This window comes from Dermacentor albipictus, chromosome 7, assembly GCF_038994185.2.
Source record: "Dermacentor albipictus isolate Rhodes 1998 colony chromosome 7, USDA_Dalb.pri_finalv2, whole genome shotgun sequence".
Classification (NCBI taxonomy): domain Eukaryota; kingdom Metazoa; phylum Arthropoda; class Arachnida; order Ixodida; family Ixodidae; genus Dermacentor; species Dermacentor albipictus.
This window is the reverse complement of record NC_091827.1, coordinates 45,304,035-45,330,046: the sequence shown is the minus strand read 5'-3', so window position 1 is coordinate 45,330,046 and position 26,012 is coordinate 45,304,035. Positions and strand designations below refer to the sequence as shown.

At 44.4% G+C, this 26,012-nt stretch overlaps 2 protein-coding genes and 1 long non-coding RNA gene across 5 annotated transcripts; 2 read left to right on the top strand and 1 right to left on the bottom strand.

Moving 5' to 3' along the window:
• The first annotated feature begins 558 nt into the window (after positions 1 to 558).
• On the top strand, positions 559 to 924 carry LOC139047822 (uncharacterized). Its single transcript, XM_070521956.1, has one exon. The coding sequence runs from the start codon at positions 559 to 561 to the stop codon at positions 922 to 924; it is 366 nt and encodes a 121-aa protein (XP_070378057.1).
• Positions 925 to 1,359: 435 nt separating this feature from the next.
• Positions 1,360 to 14,971, bottom strand: LOC139047950 (uncharacterized). 3 transcript variants are annotated; one of them, XR_011507397.1, is made up of 5 exons: positions 14,005 to 14,971; positions 6,482 to 6,710; positions 5,984 to 6,132; positions 5,750 to 5,919; positions 1,360 to 1,534 (listed from the first exon to the last, which is right to left on the bottom strand). It is a non-coding gene; the product is annotated as an uncharacterized lncRNA (long non-coding RNA). The 3 variants fall into 3 exon arrangements; XR_011507398.1 differs by having other exon boundaries at positions 5,787 to 5,919; positions 14,005 to 14,970; XR_011507396.1 differs by lacking the exon at positions 1,360 to 1,534 and having other exon boundaries at positions 5,338 to 5,919; positions 14,005 to 14,967.
• A 717-nt stretch (positions 14,972 to 15,688) lies between these two features.
• LOC139047949 (ergosterol biosynthetic protein 28 homolog) lies at positions 15,689 to 22,030 on the top strand. The gene is made up of 4 exons (XM_070522149.1): positions 15,689 to 15,971; positions 16,909 to 17,008; positions 17,755 to 17,873; positions 18,406 to 22,030. The coding sequence occupies exons 1-4, from the start codon at positions 15,833 to 15,835 to the stop codon at positions 18,546 to 18,548; spliced, it is 501 nt and encodes a 166-aa protein (XP_070378250.1). The 5' UTR covers positions 15,689 to 15,832; the 3' UTR covers positions 18,549 to 22,030.
• Positions 22,031 to 26,012: the final 3,982 nt, after the last annotated feature.

The following is a 26,012-nucleotide window of genomic DNA, read 5'->3' as shown; positions in this document are numbered from 1 at the left end:
GGATCCAAGCACGAGAAGAGGTGCTGCAATTCGCTGCTTATTATACCGCTTATCGACCGGGATGACATTGCCGAATGGCGGAATCGCTACCTTCGTGACGTGGAGCACTACCGGGCAGAATGCCGAAAGATCTTTTTCTTGGACAAGACATGGGTGACGGTGGGACACACTCGGTCCATCGTGTGGACGGACACCGTGGTGCAGAAGAGCGGACGCCTATACGCTCGAGCAAATGGCCTGTCGACGAGTCTGAAACAACCTTCTGGAAAAGGCCAGCGCCTGATTGCGAAGCACATCGGCAGTGAGGATGGCTTCGTCAACGGCTGCTTGGATATATCCCGAGGCCAAAATACAGGCGACTACCACGAAGAAATGGACGGCAATCGCTTCGAGGGATGGTTTAATGACGTTCTGCAGAAGTTGCCTGCTGGTAACGTCATTGTTTTGAACAATGTACCTTACCATTCCTGACGAGAAGAGAAATTGCTGACGACAGCTTGGAAGAAGGAAAAAAGACAGGAGTGGCTCAAAAGCAAAAACATCGCCTACAGCGAAAGGATGGTTAAAAAGCAGCTGCTTGAGTTGGTAGCATCTGTAAAGCCACGCTTTCTGAGCAACGTCGTGGACAATGCAGCTGAAAGGGCCAGTTCCATTGTACTCGGGCTCCCACCGTACCACTGCGAATTTAATCCTGTCGAGCTCATGTGGGCAAAGGTGAAAAATGGCATCGCTGCGGACAACAGAGACTTCAAGCTGTCCACGGTCAAAGATGTCTTGAGGGAAAAAATCAAGCAATTAACGACGAAATACTGCAGGAAGAACACTCACCACACGATGGACCTGGAGGCAAAGTTCAGGCTTGATGTGTCTGGAAGTGACCACATCCAACCCATCATCATCCAACTGGGTGAATATGACAGTTAAGAAAGAGACTTTGAGTGCGAGCTGTCCGGCATTGAGCCACTTGATGAAGTATAACAGTTTCTTATTAACGAAAGAAGAGCCCTTATTAGGGCTACCAAAGTTTTGCCGGTGGGTTTGCATCAGCCAAGCATACTCCCGTGACATTTCTAATAAATAAGCAGTTCATTTGGTGACATATTCCTTTTAATGGAAGCTCAATTCTGAAAAAGCAACGTCCTGCACAGATCGTGCTCAATATGAGTATTGGCATAGAAACGTGCTGAAATGCTGGAAAATCTTAATGCAAATACAGTTATTAACACTGAATAACTATGTGGGGCCCGAAATGCTCATTCGGGCAGCCAATGTCCAGCTTCACACGAAAAAGCAGTAGTCAACACGAAATTGACATCCACTCTTAGTAGCCTGCACTCGAAAGCACATTCATGTGGTTGCATTGTTTATTTTGGTTATCTGGCTCACACAAATACTGTGAATAAGAGAACAGTTATAAAGCATCACTAGCATTAGTGAGGCCCAAAGTGCTCGCTAGGGCAGCCATTCTCGAGTTGATGGGCCCTATGGTGAAGTAGCAGCAGCCAAGGCGAAATTGACCGCCGATCTTGGCAGCCTGCATGTCGAAAGGAAAACAATAGCAGCCGTGTCACAGCCATCGTCAAGTCTACATGCCCCTGAAAGCCAATACATGCAGCCAAGTAACAACAAAAACACATCGTCGGCTCGGTTTACTCCACTGCACAGTCATTTAATTTCATGAAGCCACCTGAACAAATAAACGCGATGCAAAGTGTCCCTGTTAGGCGGCCTGCTTTCACGTAGTTGTGCTGCCCCTACTGTTTTTTCCAGCCTGTTGAGATGAATAATGCCAATGTCAGAAGGCCCAAAATAATCTATTGGGCAGCCACCTACGAGCATGACGGGCCCTGTGATGAAATAACAGTAGTCAGGGCACACTTGAAAGGTACCTTTAGCATCTGCACTTCAAAGTGCAGCCATGTGGTAGCCATTGTAGGCGAAACAGCAGTAGTCACTGTGAAATCAACAGCCACTTTTAGCAGTTTGCATGCGAAAGCCCATTCATATGGTCGCAGCCTTTATATTGGTTATATGGCTCAGGCAAGTAATGCGGATAAGAGAACAATAATCAAACATCATTAGCTTAGTGAGGCCCAAAATACTCATTCGGGTAGGTATTCATAGTAGTAGGTAGTCGAGGGCACGCTTGACAGGCACCATTAGCAGTCTGCACGTCAAAGCTCAGTCATGCCATCGCCACTGTTGGTGAAACGGCAGCAGTCAGTGCAAAAATGACAGCCACTGTTGGCAGCTTGCATGCAAAAACACATTCATGTGGTGGCATTGTTTATTTTGGTTAGCTGGCCCAGGCAAGTAATGCGAATAAGAGAACAGTTATCAAACATAATTAGCTTAGCGAGACCCAGAAAACTCATTTGGGTAGCTATTAATAGCAGTAGTCGAGGGCACGTTTGAAAGGCACCGTTTGCAGTCTGCACATCAAATCACAGTCGCACCGCAGCCATTGTTGTATTCGTTTACCTGACCAGGCAAGTAACACCAATGTAAGGACAATTATTCACCCTGAATAACTCTGCTAGCATTGTTTGTACTAAAAAATGCCGAGTAAAGTTGAATGTGTTTTATTGAGGCAATTATTTAATTCACAAGCCATCAGCATGGCGATCGACGGCCAGGTTCAGACAATGACATTGGTGAAGTAATAAATGGTGAAAGTTGCAAAAGCTCTCAGTGCACTGCTTTACTGGGCTTCATTCACTGAAAAATGTCTTTGTAACGGTGAAAGCGCCAGACAGGAAATGATACCCCACTGCACAATGTTATTTGTGTTGAAAATTTTTACCATCATACGTGATGGGCAGCAAAACCCTCCTGTGACTAAAACTGAATGCATGAAAAATGCAACAGCATAGCAAGGTGTTGTTTCGCAATATGCAGCCTTCACGTGGACTTCTGGCGAGCTGTCACATGCACCAATGCATAAATACAAACAGAGGTAACAGGCAAAGTTACTATGCAATCCACATGACGCTTTCAAGAAAATGTATCGGTAAAGCTTTGTTTTCATAGGCGATCAAAATTTCTTTTGAACAAGTTGGTTAATCACATTGCAGCAGCAACAAAAGAAGCAAGAACGGAAAATACAGCGAGTAGGCAGATTGAGAAGACGAGGTAGACCAGTGAGAAAAGCTTTAATGAGATGGAAGAGGTCAGCCCTGCAGTGTACAGGAGTTAGTGCTTTGAATGAGAGCGGTTAACGAAAATGTGTAAAAAGACTTTGCTGAAAGAAAACTAGCAAAAACAAATGCTAAGATAAAATAAAAGGACAGAAATAAGAGTAAGCGCAAACACGCATGGAAGCAGGCATGTATTCACACACAAACGCGAAAACTAAGGAAATCTCAAACATAAAGAAATGTGGGAAATAAAAAGAATTGACAAATGCAAGAAAACATACATTTACAGATGCGGGTAGAGGTATTATAGGAGCGGGTTCACAAGCTGCTGTGCCTATCTTCTCGTATGTCTTCTTTTTTTAAATCGTTCTCTTAACACTGTCTTGGGAATTTTTAATTGCAACATATCACGACAATCGAAAAGCAGTGCGAAGCTATATTGTGGGAAACTATATAGAGCGCTGGCAACACATCTTATGCGTGACTGTGCCACAGTGCTCATTCTACAGCTTGCGTGCATGGTGAGCACTGGTGGAAAGCAATCAATCGACGGTGCTACACAACACTTGAAGCTAAACATTTTGACAGAATTGCCTGTCTGGTTGGGAAATTGATTAGGACTTGAGACTGACTATAACTGAACTCAGTTATTTGGTTGGAGTCAGTCTCAAGTCCTACACAATGCTTGAACGCTGCCGTTAGATGCTCGGCTATCTTACTGCTGACAGCGTTCGTTCACGCTAAGTTGACGGCGACAAATCTTTGCGCTGGAGGCTTCTTTTGCAAATATTTTCTGTTGAGACGCTCGTAGGTTTGTTTCATGTGCGCACGCTTTTCTCATTTCTCCTGTGAATGGTTTTGCTCCATCACTTCACCCCATCCGACAAGAAACACAGCGATGCAGTACATGAACACACCTGCCGCTGACAGTAGGCACCAGACTTTGGCAAATTTTTCTCATGAAATATTGCACATATCCAGCACTTGTGCACAAATTACCGTTTACACTGTGTACCCAGTGTATACCTCACACATTGGAAACCGAAATTAGTGCACAAGTATTTGATATGTGCAATCTTTTGCGCGACCGCAAGCATGCAGTACGGCTTGCAGCAATGGGCGGCTCGAGCGCAAACAGGCCCTAAAGGCGGAGAATTCCGTCAGCTACGTGAGATGGGTGTTTTCTTGCCATTTATTCCATGGTTTCTTGCTGTGCGCGAGAGAAGGTGGAGCGGAGCGTCCTGGCGTGTGCTGGTTTTCCAGCACATGCAAACTCTACACTTGCACTGCGTTATGGTAGCTGTATGCAGGCTGTTTTACAACACACGTGCAAATAGAAAATTTGTGGCGCTTTGCGACGATACCTGCGTCAAGGGTGGGAGATAAACATGCACTTTCCGTTCAGCGTGCTAACATGAAGGAGCTAGCAGTAAATCAAAATCCAGGTTTGGGCGAATTGGTGTACTCAGAAGGCTTTCCAACACCAGTTATCATCCGTCCGTCCACACCTATCCCGTCTTTGTGTTCGTTCCTCCTATCTTTTCGCGCTGTGTTTAGAAATCCTGCTAGTAGCAAGTCATCCTCTCTCATTCTGTGGCCATATACAGCAACTGCGCAGGCCAAATCACAGGTCTGGCTGTGGCAAACCTGCTGTGCGCTTAATAATGCATCAAGCTAAGGTTCACTTCGTAATTTGTTACTAGTTCTTTGCATGTGTTCATGAATGCAAATGCTTTTTTGGTAGCTCAGTGATGCCATTTTAAACACACTTCACTCTTAATATGTGTTCGTGCCATCACTGTATCCCAATGAACAGGACTGCTGCTGGTGTCAAGAAATTTACGAAATCACTCAAAAGCAGAAGCATGCACAATGTATCACAAGGTCATGAAAATTTAAAGACTTGTCTGAACAGGACTGTGCTTGAAGCGGTACTTAAGCAGCAAGGTACCACTTTATCAGGAAAAGGTGACAAACACTCCACAAACAGGTGATATTTGATATAGATGAGATATGTGCTGTAATATAATTTACTTTCACTTCCACAGGCAGTTGAGATATGCTGCATATCGGCAATTTGCATGGCTCATATGGAGAAGAATGGGCAAGCACGAGAGGCGCATTCTGCCAAATTGTCCTGTGTGCTGCCCAGTAGAAATATCCATCTAAAAAATGGAGTGCACACAGGGTTCAAACATTTTTCAAGCTGCATCGGAGTACTTAAAAATGTGTTAGTAAAGGAACTGAATCACTGCATGCACCGCTCTTGACATTATGAACCACTTTTGCATCACTTGCCAATTGACTTTACAACTTTCATGCATGTAGTAAAAGTTTTTGGCACAATAAGTAAAAAGTGAATTTGGAAGCACATATACATTTTATTCGGTGTCATTTTACCTGGTTGCCACACATGTAAAATAGAAAAAACAGCCAATCCTAGCGCATACAAACACATATTTATAAAGTTATTTACATGGATGTTGTGAAGCTGTCGCAAAGGTAGTTTGTCATGCACTGTGTCACGAGTCCACAATAGCTTGTGTTAGAAGCAAACCAGCTTTTCATATTGTTGGCATTCTCACTAAATTTTGCTACAAGACCATTTATACCTAACTACTTGTTCAATCTCGTTCTCCGCCTGCTTACAAGCTCTTCCTTTGATGCTTTAGGAAAGCGGCTGCCGAGAGGTGGCGGAATCTTCGCATTTGTGGTCCTTCTCGTCCGTAACACTGTCGCAGCATCCAGCATAACCACGTCCAGTAGTCTCTTCACCCATAGCCTGCATTAGGATTTCACAAAACAATGTATGTGTGCGCAAGTAAAGCGTAATACCATCAGCTTACCATGAGTGGGTTGCGCCATTACAGGACAGGCAACCACAGTGCCTCCTGTGGCTTCCGGGTATTTCACAAGCCACCTGGAAGTGCCATCCTGTGTGTACGCCTGCCTTCTCTGACTGTTATCACTGCAGTGCGTGGCTGCTAACCGAGTCCTGGAACAGTTACATTTAATCATTTTGTCACTTCGGGCCATCGAATCGTGAAACAATTTGATGCAGTCAAGAGATGCAAGGAGACAACATACATAGTAGAAACAGTGATTGTTAATTAAACAAACTACAGCCAGGCAAAGCAATCTGTAGGCCGTGGCTTGGACTCCAAAAGCAGCCATGACAAATCTGCTCCTAACAAATACTTGAACATAGTAATGAACATTGTGACATCAGTATAGTCATCAACAATTCCCTTATTACAGCCCATAAATTATTCCACTTACTGAAAGAAAGCATGCAGCTGGGACACACTGAAAAAGGCATGCTAAATTTAATAGAGCATACATACCTATAGAAACACCACAGGGCTTTGTCTGTGCTGCCTTTGATCTGACTTTTCTTTTCACGTTCACCTGTAATGCCTTAGAGCAGTTTGCAGGCGGCATGATGACTTGAATGCGCTTGTTGACACCTTTATGGGAGGTCAGTGCTGGTTCTTGGGCATCGTCTGCAAGTGGCAAGTTTCTCGTAGAGCAGTCTTCAGTGCAAGCCGTGTTGCCTAACAGTTCAGTGGGAACCTGAAAATGCAAAAAACATATGCTGCTCTTGCTGCAAACAGGACAAGGGAAAGTGCACTTCAGTATGAGTAAAATCTTTCCGCGTCTTGCAAAAATAATTTCAACGCTCGCTTTATGGCACAGCTGAATTTTGCAGCTGCGTTGCAAATCACACATGCCATCTCTAGGCAAAGAGGCACCATCTATACACGTTAGCTTCTCCAGACTTGTATTCATTTGGGCAGCTAGGATAGGCTTTAATAGCTGTCATATAGCTAAAAAGTCTGCTCCCAGACCTCTGTGACACATCTCTTGAAGGTTATGAAACATTTGAAGGAAAGAGGCTATGTAGACTATCCTACTCCTCCGTGTTCATAAAGAAAATGTCTCTTGCATTGTGGCTTCCCTCATTTTCATTTTTAAATGTGCCACTCGATGCTACAAGTCTTTCTTATGTTTTATTTGCCGGGAGCCGGGAGCCTTCTCGAGGCAAACGCTTTCTCGGCGCTCCGAGGACAAAGAAAAAATTGGCTGAAGGCTTAGCTTGGTTAAGCCTGGAAGAGTGCGAAAGCAATACCCTTGGCTGCGCCTTGTTATGTTATGTGTATATTGCCCGTCATTACGCATATGTGGTGCCTGCACCTAGCCATATTCTTACGCCAAACGCAACAAGAAGTACTAACCCGAACGCCCGCGTGTGCCCCTGAACGAAGCCTCAAATGATCTGTGTGATTACGACGTGGAATGAAAATTGTGTTGTGGAATTCAACCTTAGCGCTAGCCTGGTTCGCCCATCGCTGTGCTTGCGCTGCGAATATATATATGGGAGCCCTCTCTAAATATTTCTAAAGGCGCAAAAGCCGACGCATCAAATGTTTCGAGCAGTTACCGACACTTTTGTAGAAACCTGTACATTGTAACATAGCATTCTAAAAGACATGCTTTTCGGCCACTTTGTTGTCCCGTGTCTCGCGCTGGTAGTATACCCGGAATTTCTAACAAGAAGACCATATCAATACGCGCTATTCATAATGCAGGATCGTAGGCCCACGGCAGGCGCACTTGCCATAGAATTTTTCAGCTTTCTGCTCATCCTCGCACGCCTCTCACGGTTAGCCTGTTTTGTGGAAATAAATATTATTATTATATTATTAATGTTATTAGATATTATAGCTTCTTCACTGTAATTTATAGCAATCATCCAGATTTCTTAAGCTAGTCATGCATTTAACCTGCATTAGATCAACATTGTTACGACATGCTTATGGGAGTCATTTCAAACTAGATTGCTCAGACAGAGAAAGTACAAATGCAAGCCTCAATGTTTATTCCAATGTGGTATTCCTAAACAGATTATACTGGCAGAATTTTATGCCTGCTTGCATTTCCTGCAATTCAATGTTCAGAGCTGGAAAAACTAATTCCCTTTCTTGCTGTCGAAAGGCTGCTTCAATGTCGATAGCAAGCTATAATTATTCATTTCGAAAGTGTTAAGCAATGACTATATGTCTAAGCTTATCAATGCGTTTTTGTTCCACGAACACAATTAAGTTTTCTCTCTCCCTCTCATTGACAGCCATGGAATGAAACCATTCACTTTCATAAGTATCAGGATGCAAACATTCTGGAGTTTTTCCTGAGCATTTGTCTGCATCTTATAGTGTGCATGTTTGTACCAAGTTGTGGTATTACAATCGCAATGATCTACACATATTGTTATATTGCAACAAACAAATTTATTTCACTTTGTTTTCAAATCTACAATGTGGCCATGCAGTAACAACTGCATTAATAATAAAAAAATAAAACTGCAGATTCAGTGTACGTGTTGAATCTATGCGAAATGAAGTTTTTGTCAAGAGGTCAATTAAATGCTGCTAAAGTAACTGCGATATATACAATTTGTCTTACTTTCAACAATCCAACATGTCATCTTTTGCAAGGTTTGCTTATGCGCCGCATAGGTCACAACCTTAATGTCATGTAATCTTTATGCATTACACTGTTCACAAACCATACTTAAACGCAAACGGCAGTTAATGTAGATGCACGCTGCGAGACGTCAACGCAGTGACGTTTGTTGAGCAAGGAATGGTGCAAGGTGTTTGCAGATGAATGAATGACGTGCTTATGTACTTATTTATATACCTCGCAGGCTGCCAGGTTGGAGTATTATGCAAGGGGGAATAAAAAAGTTGTTACAAAAGGAAGAAGGGCACAACATTAAGAAAAAAACCAGCAAAAACAGCAATGCCAATACATTGCGCCAACAAGCCCGTGTTTTACTGGCACAACATTATACAATACTTAACAAACAATAACAGAAAAAGTTACTGCCCATGCACCCTGTACAGACAGTAAACCAGCAAAGTTGAAATGTGCAGCCCTGGTGTTTATCACTGGGTTAATTCCAATGGTTTATTCAAGTCTTTCTATATTATTGGTTATGTCTGTGTTTCTTAATGAGGTTATGCACATGTTTGGCTTGGATTTAACACATTGTTTATTTGGAATGCCACACATTGCACTTTGCAAGATCACCATCTTCGAAAGTGCAATGAGCAGCGGTTCATTGTGTTAATCCATGTGGTCCATCGAAGTCTTTCTGAATTATGTTACGCACTTGTGTTTTGTAATGCGTTAATCATAATGTTTATGACTCAGTTATGCACTGTAGTTATGAAGTGACACACCGGGGCTGCACATTTCATTTAATTAAATACAGGGACACATTTTCGCACCTATTGGGAAGTCCGAGAGAGACTGCTGCACACGCGCTCTGCTGCTAGAGAGAAACGACGTCACTATCGGTCTAACCAATGGCCCACCACACCTTTGCTGCGAGATAATAATGACATCATGATCTTGTCTTAACCCCATCCCCCTCTGTGTCCCTTCCCTGCAATAATACGCAGATAAATGTATGCTTGAAATGCATAAGCATTTCTATGTCTACCCAACAAGAAATGTCTCCGTCCATCGTGCAAGACGAATGCAATGACTCACACCCCCTTAAACAATAGCTCATACCCCTACACTAGGGTTTTTGGGATCGGACCATGATTGTTTCGCCTAGGCATATACAGCTTCACTGTAAAAAGAATGAACACCTTTCTGCTAGAGACCAAGACAATCATGAGGTGTATTAACAAATGGAAGTGTATTGAACATGCCGAGTAAATGCTGGTCGACAAGCAATAAATCGAATTTAAACAAAAAGCAGAAGCAAGATCTGATGCGTGTCCATACAGATACCAACAGGAAACGCATCCATCTCTGAAAGTGTAACAGCGGCCATGCTGACACAAGATTCTCCCAGTGTATTTGCATCTACGGCATCCATAATTTCTCTAGGCAGCCGATCTCCACAGAATGCTAGCTTCTTCCTCTACAATGCACTTTCCACATCTGAGCGTGCATTGTAGAGGAAGAAGCTAGCATTCTGTGCAGATCGGCTGCCTAGAGAAATTACGGAAGCTGTAGATCTAAAATTGCTGGGTTAATCTTGTCAGCATGGCCTCTGTTAGAAATGGATGCATTCCTTATCAGGAAATGCACATGAATTTTTGCTTCTCCTTTTTGTGTATGTTGAGTCTATTGCTTGTCAGCGAGCATTTACTCGGTGTGTACATTAAACTTTTGGTTGTTAGATCATCTCGGTTTTCTTGTTTGTCCTATGTGTTCTCTGGTGCCATTTGCAGCCAGGCTATTCATTTCATTTTTAGACTGCAACAAGTCACTTTAGTGGCCCTCATGATACCTTATAAAATCTTTTATTTGGCCAATGTAGCAAGAATGTACAGTGTGAAGCAGTAAGAACAGGGTATGCTAACTTCTAATTAAAAGGTTTATTGTGAAAATGCAGTTATCTATAAAGGTTACCACAAAGTAGTACAGCAATAAAACCTGATAAAGACTAGTGCTTGATGAAACCAAACATAAAAGCAGGAAAGGGAGAAAATACATATATATATATACAAGTCCAGGGAAAAAAAACATTGCGATCACCAAGTGTGCATGTGGCTACCTTCCAGGAAACTCATTTTTTTTTTCCAATGGCATGGAACCGGAAGAATGTGCTTGTATAAGCAAGCTGTCGTCTGTCTATTGGAATAACAAGTGTTTCTTGAAAGGTGCTGGCATGCAGGACTGGCAATTGTTATGATTTTTTCCTGCACTTGGAATTTTTCTCTATTTTCTTTCTGTAGGATTTTTATTTATGTTTGGCTGCATCAAGCACCAATTTTCATCTATCCTTCAAAGATGTCTTTCTTTTTCTGGGGAAAACTCGGGGAAGGCAGGAGATGGAAATTCAAGACGATGAGCAACATGAGAACAAGGTGAATGTAGGAGCCACCGTTTCCACAAGTGGACCTTGAAGAAGACAAGTGCACTTGTCGAAACGTTGGCTCCTGCTTTCACATTGTTCTCATTTTTCTCATCGTCCTTTTTTTTTCTGGTCATTTATACAACTCGCCACATTTTTACAAATGAACCTCAGTTGAAAGTTAGTCCTCATCCATATCTAGTGTCATCCTGTTGATACTGCTTCATGCTATGCACTCTTGCAACATTTGTGTGTGTGTGTGTGTGTGTGTGTGCACACGCGTGGATTTGGATGTGAGATCCGGCCCTTGGGCATAGGTATCATTCTTCTCCTGTGCAGCCTCATGAATTCATTAACTATAGTGCAACAGAAATGCGATGGGGACAGGAACGAAGTGAACACACAGAGCGCTTCGTTCTTGTCTGTTGTCTATCTGTTACACTTTAGTTAATAAGGAATAGTACACACAAACTCATCTAGTCTTCAGTTATTATGTCGGGTTTATAAGCCCGCTTGTGTCCTGGAATATCTGCACGGCTATGTATCCTGTAATTTAATTTCTGGCCATGTGCTTGCAAGTCGCGTGTCACTCTCCTGATTTTCCTGACAATCTTGTGTGATGTGCAGGCCCAGACAGTTTCTGGTGAATCCATGCAGGATGTTGTGCAGGGTGTAATCTGCACAACAAGTGCTGCTTTGATTGCTTTCAGTTCAGCTTTTCTAGGTGTAGGATGACCTGGAATGGCACTCACTTATATGGGGTTTAGTTTTATGTAGTGTCATACTGCTGTTACACTGCTATTGCCATGCCACATGTGCCTTATGTTAGCTTGCATCTTCATGATTAGCAACCTCCTCTGTGTGTTTGGCAGTTGCATATAGTCTCCTGGCCTAATTGTTTGCCCCCATATTCCACGGTATGGGCCTGTTGTGTTTCAAGTTCAGATACTTCCGAGGTTGTGTTTCTGAAGGGAGGGGTAGTCGTCTTTGCATCTCACATGCTAGCTGGCATAGTATCTTGGGACGAGGTTCTGAGCTCTTGAGACAAAGAATTTGTGCTGCAGGCTGCAACTCTACTCTGTCTAGGTGCTTGTTCGTTAGCTCTTTCTCATAGAGGTCTTCAAGCATGGTAAAGTTGGAAAGACCTGTTATTACTACCCAATGCCTGTATTCGATGAGTTGTCTTTTTTGTGTGCTGCTGGTAATTCATACCGTACCATACCTTGGACACAAGCACAGCATCTGCGATTTTCTATAGTATCCACTCGTCCACCCCCATTATTTCGAGATTATTCTTTTCACCAGGTGTGGAAGTTGCGTCCAGGCATTGCATAATTGTTTCACCCACGTGCTGGCTCTGCCGTCATGGGCTTACACTAGCTGAATATTTGTGGGTGTTGGCTTGCGGGCATATTTGTCCAGCTATGTGGATCACAATGTGCAATCTGGGGTGGTTCTTGATTCTAGTCTTTATTTTTTTTCTATGTCGATATGAGCTGACTTATCAGAAAGCGAGAGGCCAGACTGGCCAAGAAAGTCTGCAGTGTTGTCGAGGGCTTGTTGCATCATTCTTGATTTCTGTATAAGATAGCTTTCCCATAGACTGTAATACACCATAGGCTGTAGTGTTTCTTGTAGTATGCCCATGTTGTTGGTGTGTGTGGGCCAAGTGTACCTCCAACTCTCACCCGGAATTTTCTGTCGTTCAGAAAGTTACTGTTTAAGTGCTCTACCAGAAATGTTTTTGCTCATCGTTCCTCTCATTAGAGCAGCATGAGGTACTGCTGTTAAAAGCCTCTTCTGGCAGGCGAAAAAATTGAAGAACAATATTTCTGACTATTTTTTTTCTTGCCTGTATGTAAATAAAGTTTGGAATAAGTTTATCATTGCAAAAAAGCCCAGTTTGTGGTCTTTTAGTGAATAAACCACATATTGTGTATAGTTGAAATGCAGAAATTTGTGCTAAAATCCTCGGGTGATATATGTTCTTGCAAGTAGCATGGTATTTCATTACTTATAAAGATAGTAATCGCAGTGGATATCATTATATGGGTTTACACACTGATATATGTGATCTGATATGTAATCACTGGCACGCTACGCAGCAAATAAAGTGCATTTTCACGTTTGCTTCGTACGCCTTTGCGAGTTGTCAGTGCTAGGAGGTGTTCGATCCTCAACAGACGATGAGGTCGTCACAATTTTCTTTTGTTGAGTAGCATGCAAAAATCGCGCTTACGGAGCAGCTTGAATTATTTCAACCTCGGCAAGGGCAAATGACAAGACAGCAAAATACCCTAAGTTTCAACGTTGCAGTGAACGCGGTACCGTTCAGTTGCATTTTCTTGTCGGTTTTCAAGCATGAATTTTCCGATGCATCTTGAAAGCTTATCTTGCCTCTTATTAAATTCGACAGAGCGAAAGTGTAGGCTATCGTAATAAATTTGCTACGATAGCATTAAATCCGTGGCTTGAATAAAACATTACATGCACGTTAAGTTGCACGTCTTCTCTGGATAATTCTTTTTTTTCTTGCACAGAAACCAATAAACATTGACTATGTTGCGGACTTTGTATCCTTACTGCATCTGTATGAATACTTGTGCAAGGTAATTAACTGTACAGCTAGTAGATTAAGTAAATTGCTTGCTATAGTGGCACAGTGACAACGTACCCTCCTGCACAGTCATGTAGAACTCGTGCAACAATGCGAAAAGCAGGCAAACTGCATGTTCTTGTGGGAATAAAACAGTATAAAACTACACGCTGAAGAAAAGTAAATCAAAACTGTGCAGTGAAGTCGGCCAGTACAAGCAGTTCTTGCACGTTCACAGCTGATCAAGTGTGCAGTAAGGATCGAGGCGCCATGACCACCGATGGGCCGAAAGTGCGAGCAGTATTGCTTTCGCAATAAAAAGCATTGTCGCAATCAGTAGTTTACACGTAGTAAACTACACTGAACAACGGTTCGCGCGGTCAGGTTCTTACCTCAAGCTTCTTTCTTTGCGCGGAAGCTGTCCTTGACGAGCTCCTTGTGTACACAAACACTGACGGAACTGCTCCGGGCCTTAGTCGAGCCGACTTGATTGGCAAACCCAACGCACGCATAATTGATAAATTCTGGTAGTAATCGTCGTCACGGAAGTGGTTAGAGCACAGCACTGTTGTTCTTCTGGGCTTGAAATTCTTTCGCCTCACAGCAGCCTCCCACTTAGTTGAAAGCGTCTTGTCTTGCGGGAAGCAATGGAACACAACATCGTCGCGGCCGCTGGTGCTCGTGCAACCGTAGGCTGCACAGAAAGCCGGCATGATCGGCCCACCACTTCAATTGATGCTGCGCACGTTGACTATACCACTCTACATAAACGCAAACACACCAACAAAGGAATGCAGGGTCGATCGAAGCAGATTATGTCGGCACGCTAGCAGAAACAAGCACGGTCAAGCACGTTCGCGGAGACTGCGCAGGTACGTAACACCAGTGTTGACGTCACTACGCCGCGATTTCCGGTCACCACTAGCATCGTCAGGATAGTCGTCAGCAGCAGCGCGTGGCGTTCGATGGGGGAGTCGGAGCTACAGCGCAATTTTTACCGGCGATTGCGTCGCTCCTAATTGAAAAATTAATCCCCAAAATTTTACCTGCATGGTTTATAAGGTTCCCGCATCCGTATATGAGCGTCTTATTGAATTCGACCGACTCTTCAGCTTCCCTTTAAGGAGGAAAAAAGCCAAAAAAAACAAAAAACGAGGGATTCTCAAGGCACAGTAGCCGCTGAACCGGTATGAAACAAATTTGTTGAGGTTGAAAGTGAAAATCAAATTGCGGTGAGGTATGCAGTTGCATAACTTTGATCTTTAGACAATTATTTTGAACACGGTGGCATCACGTATAGAAGCGACTTTGCGCATGTCTTCCCCAGTGGACTAGAGCATAGAGTTACTATAACTCTATGGACTAGAGTTGCTGCATGTTGCTACCTGCGGTAGCATATACAGTAACTCTATAGAGGACCATCTCCGCCCGCCCCGCCGCTGTGGCTGCCGCGCTGCGGCGCTGCGAGCAGCGGGAATGCGGGCGGGAGGGGGGTCTGGTCCGGCGTTCGGCCGCTTCAAGTTGCGCAGTGTCGGGCTTTCTGCCCGAGTTAGCAAGATCGTTGCTCCTTAGAAAAACCGTTACAGCCAACACCTCAATGTTCGTGTTCTCTTTCCTCCTGCAACATTGAGTGAGGAGCCACGCCTGCTGATGAAGTGACATTTTACTGCTTGCATCTGGGATTGAGCTCTAAAAGCAGGAAGGCTGTACAAACATTTTTATTGTCTGGTATTTCTAATACGATGCTTGCACGTTATATGTCAGCGATTCCAAATTGGCGGTATTCGAATCTACGTTAAATGGTGACGCTCTCTGAATTTAATATGCTAATCTTAAAGGCTATGCTTTTGCTGGTTCAATACGGCGGAAGTGATTGCGAGAACCATAAACACGTCATAGGCGTCGGGTATTGGGCTCTATTTATTAACTATAATAACTGCTCTTTTTTTATTAACTCAATACTTTTTTTATTAGAAAGTAAATTCAACTATTACAAGATTTAATTTAGTGAACGTAAAAATTTTAAGCTGGCCATGGAGGGCGCTGATGAAATACCTATTTACGGCAACGATCGGAGTAATTTGTCCGCGCGTGTCGGCAAAGACGCCACACGCCACTTGTAGATCAAGACCAAATGCTGCGTGCTTTTAAAAAAGTCTGTCATTGTTTATTAATACCTGGCCGACGCAAACTGGAGTTCGCAATTAAGAGGACGAAGAAATGACGCATTGGCTTGTGCATCCCCTGCGGGGTTGGCTGGGGTTGTTGTCGGTCGCAAATTTTGCCACCGCTTTTCGATGCCTCAGAGACGACAATTTCTTGCAGCAAAGGGTCTTCATCGAGCTCAGATGCTCCAACGGTGAGCTTGCCTGATTTGTTTGCTCTCTCTGGAACACGTACACTCGGATGAAGCCGTGTTTGTTATTTTAAGAACACTGACTTCGCCTTGTGCCTTATCCAAATGCGTCCCCGCAATGTGTTCAGAGTTTGGCTTCTCCTAAACACTGTTTCTGTGCGCAGTGAAGTGGGAGTTACAGGAGTTTCGCGTTCCTCTTGACGCTGGGGTCATTGAACTGATGTCGGCGTAGCTCCCGAGCCAATGTGTAGACTATTTTTGTTGTTGTTTTTGTTGTTGAACTGTGACTGTTTAATGGTTCGAAGAGGTTGAAGTAAGAGAACGCGCGCGCGTGGAAATCAGGTCAGACTAAGGAACCGTTTCTTTTCTTAATAGTGTTGATTCGAAAATCTTGTTTTCTCCTGCCACTGTTCGAGAGAACTAGGTTATTTCAATTTCATGTGTCCTGCAAACAGCTTACACGACTTTCGACAATGTGATAGCGTTTGCTTATCTGAGCAATCTCCAAGAGAAAGCTCCCAGAAGGAAGCTTTAAGCAATGAAATGCGCAGACAAACAAATAAGCACTCAAATGAATAACGAATGAATGAATAAATGGTTATATATAAGCAAATGCTTGCAAATTCTGACATACGGCTGCTTCGGCATTTATATGAACTCTTACAAATTCAGACCGTTATCGTGCTACCTTATTCAAGTACGTCCTTGGTCGGTTTTAGTTATCTTACCGTGATTCGACATATTTTTCATCTATCTATCTATCTATCTATCTATCTATCTATCTATCTATCTATCTATCTATCTATCTATCTATCTATCTGTCTGTCTGTCTGTCTGTCTGTCTGTCTTGTCTTGTCTTGGTGTCTAACTTTTCGCATGGACTGGACAAAGTCTCGCACTGTGAACGAGTAATCCACAAAGTCTCATATATATCCTGCAGGCCTTCCAGGATGTCCAGAATTGGAGAGAACGTTCGCCTTCTGGTCGATATTCAACGGCCTGGTGTTTATGCATTGCAGCTTTTTCCTCGACAAGCCGCCGTATGTGCACCTTACTTACATTTGCGCGCTCGCCAGCACGCGCGGCGCAATTACCATATTTTCCCGAACTTAAGCAGCCCCCTAATCGCTTTTCATAACGCTCATGATGACCAAATTCATAGAGTTGGGTGGTTAGATTCGCAGTAAATAAAACGTTGGCATGCACTTTTTTTCCCATTTATTCTCGCTTTTGCACTTCCTGTGTGTCAGCACAGCATCGGGGATGCTTAAACTTGAGCAAATACGGTATTGCAACTCACAGTGACAGACGTATTTGGTTGGTAGAGCTACAGAACAAGTCAGCTTTACAAGGCACGCCACATGTCACTAAGCTACTGCAGTGGGTAAAAAGAAAGAAATGTAAAGAGGAAAAAAATTTTTGAAAGAAATCTGCTTCAAAACAGAGTTGTCTTTCGATTCGCCAGTGAGAGCCACTACCGCCAGGGGCCGCCACCACTGAAGCTTGCGGGTTAACCTCCCTCGCCCGCAATGCTTAGTCATTGTAAAATACGGGTAGACTATGTGGGGCGGCTTGTGCCACGAAATACAGATGAATTGGTCAAATTGAGTAATCTGGTTATTCTCTATTCCTTTTATCTGCATACATACATACATACATACATACATACATACATACATACACACACACGCGCGCGCGCGCGCACACACACGTACGTACGCACGTACCTACTCGTTGTCTAGTGCTTCGTACTATACCGATATTCTGTTCTCCCGCTCCCTCGCAGTATCCTCTCCATGACCGTGTGCGCTCTGGCGCTCTACCTCGGCTACTTCAGCAACGAATTGTTCGTGCATCGATCCGTAGCCATGCGAGGAGCGACCTGGTTCCCCATGTTTTTGAGCGGTACGTGCGGATGTGTTGCACACTTTGATTTGAGTGACTTATTGCGCCTTGTTTTTGTTGCCGGACTCGATCGTGATGATGATGTGAGAATGATTATTAAAGAAAAAAAACATGTAGCCCGTACAATAACGAGCGGAGCTAAAGGGCGTATAAAAGGCGCCCTCTGCGAGTTCGAGAAATAGTATGCAGCGCAATATAATGCTTCACAGCTGCCAAATCGTTTATTTGGCAGCCCCGCTGATCACGTATTCCCGATGATATTCCAGTGTGTGTGTGTGTGTGTGTGTGTGTGTGTGTGTGTGTGTGTGTGTGTGTGTGTGTGTGTGTGTGTGTGTGTGTGTGTGTGTGTGTGTGTGTGTGTGTCAGCATGTGCGCTCGCGCCCATGCGACTGTAGGATCATATAATATCCAACCTTGCTACCGATAACGGACACGCGTCAAATGATAACGTGCTGTCGTATCACATTTTATACGCCAGAGAGTCAACCTCTCTCTCTGTGTGTCTCTCTATCTGTCATTCGTGTTCTTTCAGCACTCACGATGGCCTGGCTGCTGGTCGCCGCGAAGTTTATCTTGGCCTCCCGTCGGAACGACAACGCCGAGGAAAACGAGCAGCTGTCCGAGCGCCAGGCCCTTCTCAACCTGCGGAGGCAAAGGAAAACCAGGCAGTCGTGACTGGAGGCTTACGCCTTCGTGCGGGAGCCCTCGAGCTGCCCGAGATATCGCCTCAACTCTTTCCCGCGCGATTGACATAGCGCCCATATGTGTATGCACGGCTGTTAACTACGCGCGGCGGACTGGTTGCCGTTAGGCCTATCTGCGACGCGGGAAAAATGGCCGCCCGCGCGAGTCGTCGTTATATTTGTCATCGTCGCCGCCGTGATTATAAGGTCTATATGCATGTATGGGGCGGCCGTATTCCTAGTCCGACACTGCCGGTGATACGTCACTCTCAGTGCGTGCAGAATTTGCTGTGCACGGCCACTTGAAATGGGTGCGATCGTAGAGTTCCCTACATAGGTTGCTAGGGGGAAATCTGGCGCTGCGATCGTTCCACGGCCGCGGGAATCGTGGAGGAAGGGAAGAAAACGGGAAGCGAGAGTGACGCGATATAGTTTGCGCAGGAAAGAGTCGGCCGATCACATTATCACTTCCTGGTAAGTTTTAGTGTCTTTCACAGCCACGCTAGCTGCATACGCACAGCGCACTCTTCAAAAAAGAAAAAAAGAAGACGAAAGGGTGTGACAGCAAACGTGAACGTGCCGTACTCCCACGTTGCAAAGGAGACAAAAAAAATATGTGTATGCGTCGCAACATAATCCGCCGACCTTGCGAAAACATATTTCTGGAGAAAACGTTCATAGAGCGGTTGGCGGAGTACCGTGAACAAGTGCGCGTCGACTAAAACCTACCGGGACCCAAGCACACTGGGCCGAGTCCGCCGAGCAGGGTTACGTGTTGGACAAACTTTCTGAGAGAGAAAAGGCGAAGGGGATGGCTTCACGGAAAGTTGGTTTGGGAAATAAGACGTTATACTCCCCCCTATAGTTTAAATTGTTTCCTTCCTCCGTGGTGGAAATGACGGTACATGGCTTTGGTTGATCTGCGTGCTTCTCTAGCTTTCTGAAGTTCTTGCAGCGTTTCAACTATGCGCTTCCTGAATCACCTAGAAATCATTCTTTTCGGTGCACATATACAATCATTCCGGACGGTTGCATTTATAGCGGTCATATTTTGTTTGACCAGTTTGCAATGTCGCAAAGCTGCCTGAACTCAGAAGAGCGAAGTCCTAAGCCAATCCTTATGTACAGTACATCCCCGTTCAGGTCATCCCCGCCTGCACTCTCGTTTGCTCCACCCGTAGATACTACAGCCATAGTTTCCTCTATAGACGTTGTGGAGAGAACACTACCCACGGTCCAAAAAGTCAGGGGCCACATTCCTGGGCTAACACTGTCGGTAATATATAATTGAAATGCGCGCCGAATCGGCCGTAGCAAGTTGAAGTTTCGATGCGAAGAAAGTAGCGGCTCACCCATACCTATATAGTCGGGTAGGGGTACTACTTTAAGACGGCAGGAGAGGCCCCGCCCAGATGACCGAAGCACGGGAGCCGATTGCCTACGCGACTAAAGAAATAGTCCCGCTGATGACACTCGACCCGGTTCGAAGCAAGCGCAGGGTTGTCAAGTTCTCCGTCGGCAGTGGTCGGCGGGGTCACCGGCCGTCCGGCTCCATGACGTCAGTCTGGAGTACGCGCTCATTGGTGGAGGCTCGTGTGCATCCGCCTTGGAGGGGCCAACGCCGCTGCCTTGTAAAGTTGTACCCGACCTCTAGTCAACGTTATTTTCAAGTCGCGTACTTTCTAAGCGCGTTGACAGAATGCACGCCATCTGTCAGGCGGTGGACTAAGAGAGAGGAGGAGGAGGGGAGTATATTTTAATGAAGAGAAAGGAGGAGAGAACTGCGAGGGCTAAGAACACCCTCGCACGTGATCGGCCGAGAGTATAGCATGACCCGGGGGTGCAGTATTTGGTCCTTACGAGATTGCCGGTGACTTATCGTCGCAAACAACCGCGATTGATGTCCACCGTGTTGTTACCTCCCAGTTAATCGCGGAGAGCGCGCGATACAGCTCCCTTCGATCTAGTCAAAAGACTATATGGTTGGAATTCAGCCGCGAAATGTGTATGCATGCGTGCGCCAGGCTCTACCAAAGACATTGTCCTCATATATGCAGTGGCATCGAGATTATTTGTGCGCGTCCGACGATGCTGCGGTAAAGTCGGGGCCATGCTCGGGGGAGAGGGGGGTGTAGGGGGTTTTCAGAGCATGGTTGCCAAATGGGACTTTCGGCCTCCCAACGCCAATCACTCAATCAGTGTTTATTCCTGTCGCAAAGTACACGAAAAAGAAGAGAGAAATAAAATCCAGCCGGCCGTTTTTCTCTCGCATAGCGCGCATGTCTTCTATTATATATCTATACGAGTTTCCAAGACGGTCGTGTACTCGCCGTTACGTGATTGGTTGCTTGACGGTGGGCACGCGCGGTCGCCGAACCAATCCCAGCTTGAGGTATGGCTACGTCACGTGTTGTGTAACAAAGCATGACACCAGTTGATTTGTGTCGTTCAGTTTGTTGAGCTACACTTCCAGTTATCCATGTATAGATAGTATTCATGTTCATTGATTATATATCTAGTCAGCTGTGTATCCCGATCAAGACGGCGTGTGCCCTGTGTAAGACGGGCTAATCGCCCCCCTCAGACTGTACCTTTGGTTGTACGTTCCACAGAGCCGAATGTTTAATCAAAATGCAGACAAATTATGGGGTGAACCTAGAAGGCGCAAGAAATTAGTATTGTCCTGTCTGTGTAATGTATTAACACTTACGCCATTTCGGATTAGCGGTGACGTATACACGCGAGCAGACGCGTTGGTAGATGTCATCTTGTGGAGCACAGTATAACCAGATATGACACAGTTAAATCTCTTAGTGCAATGACCTACTACACTCTGCTTATGGCCGCTTGTCCAAAGCACTGCCAGTGACGTAATAGTTAACTAGCAGTCCTTTCTTATTTTTTTCTTTGGCGGAAAACGCCTATGTAACATTGTAACGCCTTCTGGTTGGACAAAGCACACAATGACGTCACTACCAGCGTTATTATTACCGTCCGTGCTCTTATCCAGCGACCCGGCATTTCGGGAAGGGTAATAATACTACTGAAACCTTCTTTTCTTTATATTAATACATCAGCGTTGGTTACCCCTTCAGAATTAAATGCGATAACCTGCATATTGGACTCTTTTTTTTTTATTATGGACATGTATTCGTCTTGAAACCCTGACGACGTTTCGTCTAATCATGTGACGTGTACATGGAAGTAAATTTCCCTCAAAGTGAAAATTTTCCTCATACTAATGCAACCTAAATACAGCCGCCGAATTATGGCGTAGGCAAACTTTCGAAAAAAAAAAAGTTCGGCAGCATGATACACTGTTGTATATACACGATAAGGCGACAACGACATATGTGAGGACTTAATGCACTGCCTAAAGGTTCTTTCTTTCTTTCTTTCTTTCTTTCTTTCTTTCGTTTCTCCATTCATATTCAGCCATTGCATATTTGCTTGCTTACGGGGGTGTGAGTCATTTCTGATCATTATATATATATATATATATATATATATATATATATATATATATATATATATATATTTTTTTTTTTTTTTCTCGCTGGACTAGACGCCGCTCTTTTCGGGTATGAGCCATAGCAACTAAAGCCCCTTAAACTAAGGGGCTTTAATTGGAGCAAACACTTAAGACTTTCCAGTTAATAAAGAGAATAATAAACATTCCTCACAATAAAGGCACTTCTAGGAGTACCACGGACGTCGTTTGTCATTGGGGTGCCGACGAGACAATAAATGCACAATTTCTATACCACCATTGCGAGCAGCATTTTTGAAAACAGAACTCGAACACATGATACTGAAGTACTAGCTAAAGCGCCAAACGTGCTCCAACCAGCCCAACAAAAAGTTCTGCTTGAATATCGAACATATGAGTTGATAAATATCACGAATAGAGGATATGATTTGCGTCCAAGAGCACGTCTGTGTATACCTCTCGCAAACGAAATAGTTTCCACCAAGCTTTCGTGCGTCTATAAATCACAGGCCTGCGTTGTTCGCGAGAAACCGCCCGGTGTAGTACCAGTCGGAGACAAAAGTTTGTGGACCGCGCCCGCACAGGAAACGCCGAATTTCGACGTGGCTTTCGCATGCAAGTCCCAGTCAAAAAAAGTGCCAGCTAATTGTTCTCGTTGCCTCTCGTTTCTTCGTTGTACACGCTGAATTCGGCGCAGTGCTGGTGGTTTTCGCGTCACACGCGGTCCAGAAAATTGCGTGCCCGAATTTTCATGTACGCCCGTTGTGTGGTGGTGGTGGTGAATTGTAGCAACAGGCGGATTTAGCCTGGCGAACAAGGCCGGCAATTGCTCCGCCCGAGCGTCTCGCACAATACCGCTGAAGTTTTTCACCATTTGTCCATCAAACCAGTCTCTCTTAAGAATTCGATGAGGAGACGTGAAGTTTCTTTGCGGGCTATAACTGATCCCTCGGGAAATATAAGGTGTTGCAGGCGCGCCCGTTGTCATGTACCCCCGTTGTGTCAGCGTGAGTACGCGCCAAACCTTTCGTACTTAGTATGCGCAAGATGTGGCATGACGAATGCGGGCGCAACAGACGGCAAATGTATAGCTTTCGCGAACGAAAAAAAAAAAAGCCTTAGACTCGCTTCCTCCGTGTCCACACACGCACACCGTTTATTTGTCTAGTGGTTCCGAAAGCTCCACGTAATTCGGTGGCGCTAAGCAAATTTCATTTTGGGACACCGCACAACCGTGACCGTCGATTCATTTCCGGTTCGTGCGTTTGTTCGCGTTGCTGCACGCATTGCTCGCGTTGACAGGCGGCTCGTAGAACGCTGGCTCTACCGCTGTTTCAAACTGTTTACTCCGTACAACGAATTGCGTTGTCTGCCACTACGTTAAATAAGAAATCAGACTTCAGAATATGCAAATTATTAGGAGGCAAGTATACATCAAGAATAGCGTAGGGCCATCTTCTGAGGGCGAACCCCTGAAAGGCCGCAAAGATTTCCAAACGCGATTTTCAGCATAATTGCTGCAGTTCTCACGGAGAAAAAAAAAAAACACGTACACCTGGCATGATGAATATTTCACGATGAATGTTTCTCGAGCACACAGTCGCACACGAAACACAGAACGTGTTGCAAAAGCCTAGAATAACATCTACAAATTACTAGGGCAGACTTGCTCTACGCGAAGAGGTCGAATAGACGTGCTTCCAAACATAATGTCTTATGTTGGAAGTATAATGGCTGGACTACACTAGCATATATTATATTTTATCTGCGTTAACCTAGCTGGCCACTCCTTTATTGTTTCAGTGGAGCCTAGCTTGATTAGTGCATTAAGGGCGCCTAAATAGGGAACGAATAATAATGTTTTGTTTTATTTCGCACAAAAGTTCATGAAATGCCAGAACGGCGTGTGATTGTACTGTCGGAGTGTGATTATACTGACGGTGTGTGTTAAATGGGTTCCGCGGTAACACACGTCTGCAGTGTCCTTGCAGCCTTTCTTTAAAGCTGACTCCCCTTCGACCTTATGGCCGTATTCCCAAAGTTGCGAAATGCGATACTTCGTGCACAATTTCGACGAATTCGGCCGAGCTACAACGGTGAACTGCAATGGTGAACTACAAATTCGAGCTACAATGGTGTGGGAGTTATAGCCCACACGCCGCGTGGCGCTCACGCCATAGTTTCGGAATCGCACGTGTTTTTGTGGCGCGAACACGGCGTCCGCAACTGCGGCGACAACTCACGAAGGTGCACTTGCTGAAGCAACAGGTAAGAGAAACGCAGCTGTAATAAAACAGATCACATTATCTGGGTATAACAATACGGAGTATAGTCAGATGGACTGTGGAAAGGGTTAGTGATAGCTGGGAATTGGCATTCGGAAATGCTGTGCTATATGTTTAAGGTCGGTGATAGTGCCAGGGCTCGAAGGAAACGAAATATCAGTTCGTAGATTAGCGCTATAAGAAGCCATATGAAATTTAAAAAAAAAGTAGTACATGGAGACATATGGAATGGACATCTTTCTATTGGTTAGGAATACTAAGTAAAATCTAACTTATGGAAAGAGACGTACAAGAAACAGCATGATGGGTGGCAAGAGTGTATTCGTATAGGCAAAATATCTGAACTCTCGCTTTTTCGGAGACGAAAAATAACGAGAAAACTGGCCGGTAAGTATGCAGGCCTCATCACGGATAGAGACGGTAAATAAAACAAATGAAAACTATAAAGTAGCGAAGAAAGATCGAGATGAAGCAGGGAGTATTCTACGGTAACTCGAGGGGCAGTGCATTAACTTTTTTTTTTCAGGCTATGGGGCAGGCTGCGTAATGTGTAAGAACGCGAAGTCATTTAAGAAGCTTCACAATTACCCAAGAATATGATCTGCCGGCATACTATAGCACGGAAAATTTATATTGCGGAGACAAATACGGAGATGATGTTGAAGTGTCAAAATATACGCCCATAAATAGATAAAAAATGGGCTCAGTCTCCACGAAGCCTTGGGGTTCAAAGACAGTGATGAACGGGTAAACATTTCGGCAGTAAACTAAGTATGATACGTTCGGAATGTTGATGGCGCAACCGGTAGCGAACCAGAGCGATGTCGAATGAAAATTGCTATGTTTCCAGAATGATGTATCATCTATTTGCTACAGCCATCAAGGACATGAAATTAAAAATTTAGCGTCTTTAACGTTACAGATGAACTTTAATAGCATATGCCGAAGTTAATGTGGTGGCACCAATGACGTTTTGGGCGCACGTGCAACCGCCCAGTTTCAACGCGGAATTCACTCATAATCATCATCAGTGTTAGCACGAGCAATTTAGTTTAACATTTTCTGCTCAACATCTCGGATTATCACGAACCTTAATGTACCAACTTTTAAACTACGTCTTCTCGTGTGCTTTAATAAAAATGCGCCAACAAAACTAGAAACCTTGAGCCGTCTGCTCGTTTTGCAATCGGCGTAGTGTGCCTTCGATTCTTTCCTTTTTTTTCTTTTCACAAACATCTATTCGGTACTAGAGAAGCAGTTTCCACAACTAATCAAAGAACAAACGCCTACACGCTTCCTCTCTTATGAGAAATAATGTGCAGATCCAGTCAACGCCTCCTATAACTATATATAGGAGGCGTTGATCCAGTGTACAAACAAGCTCGCAGATAAGCGGTAGCTGACCACGTGTTCAGTTTGACTAAACCTTCGCGTTTTTTTTTTTTGTAAGGTTACAATCAGGATTTTACAACTCTCTGGCAAAGAGATATTCGTCCGTCATCGCTATAATTCACTCGGGTCTATGCGGTGATGGGGGAATAATCGTCCAAACAGTTGCGTAGATCGTGCCAGTGAAAAAAAACGTACCTCGAGTACACGTTCTCGAAGTCGTTAGAGATGACTTGGTTAAATTAGTGAACGTGTACCCTAAAAAGAAAAATTGTTTTAAAAAGAAAAGGTT

Coding starts and splice junctions, on each gene's coding strand:
- LOC139047822 (XM_070521956.1), top strand. CDS start 559: ATGGTTAAAAAGCAGCTGCTTGAGTTGGTAGCATCTGTAAAGCCACGC.
- LOC139047949 (XM_070522149.1), top strand. CDS start 15,833: ATGACGCATTGGCTTGTGCATCCCCTGCGGGGTTGGCTGGGGTTGTTG. Junction 17,009..17,754: donor TTTTTCCTCGACAAGCCGCC/GTATGTGCACCT, acceptor GCTCCCTCGCAG/TATCCTCTCCATGACCGTGT. Junction 17,874..18,405: donor GTTCCCCATGTTTTTGAGCG/GTACGTGCGGAT, acceptor GTGTTCTTTCAG/CACTCACGATGGCCTGGCTG.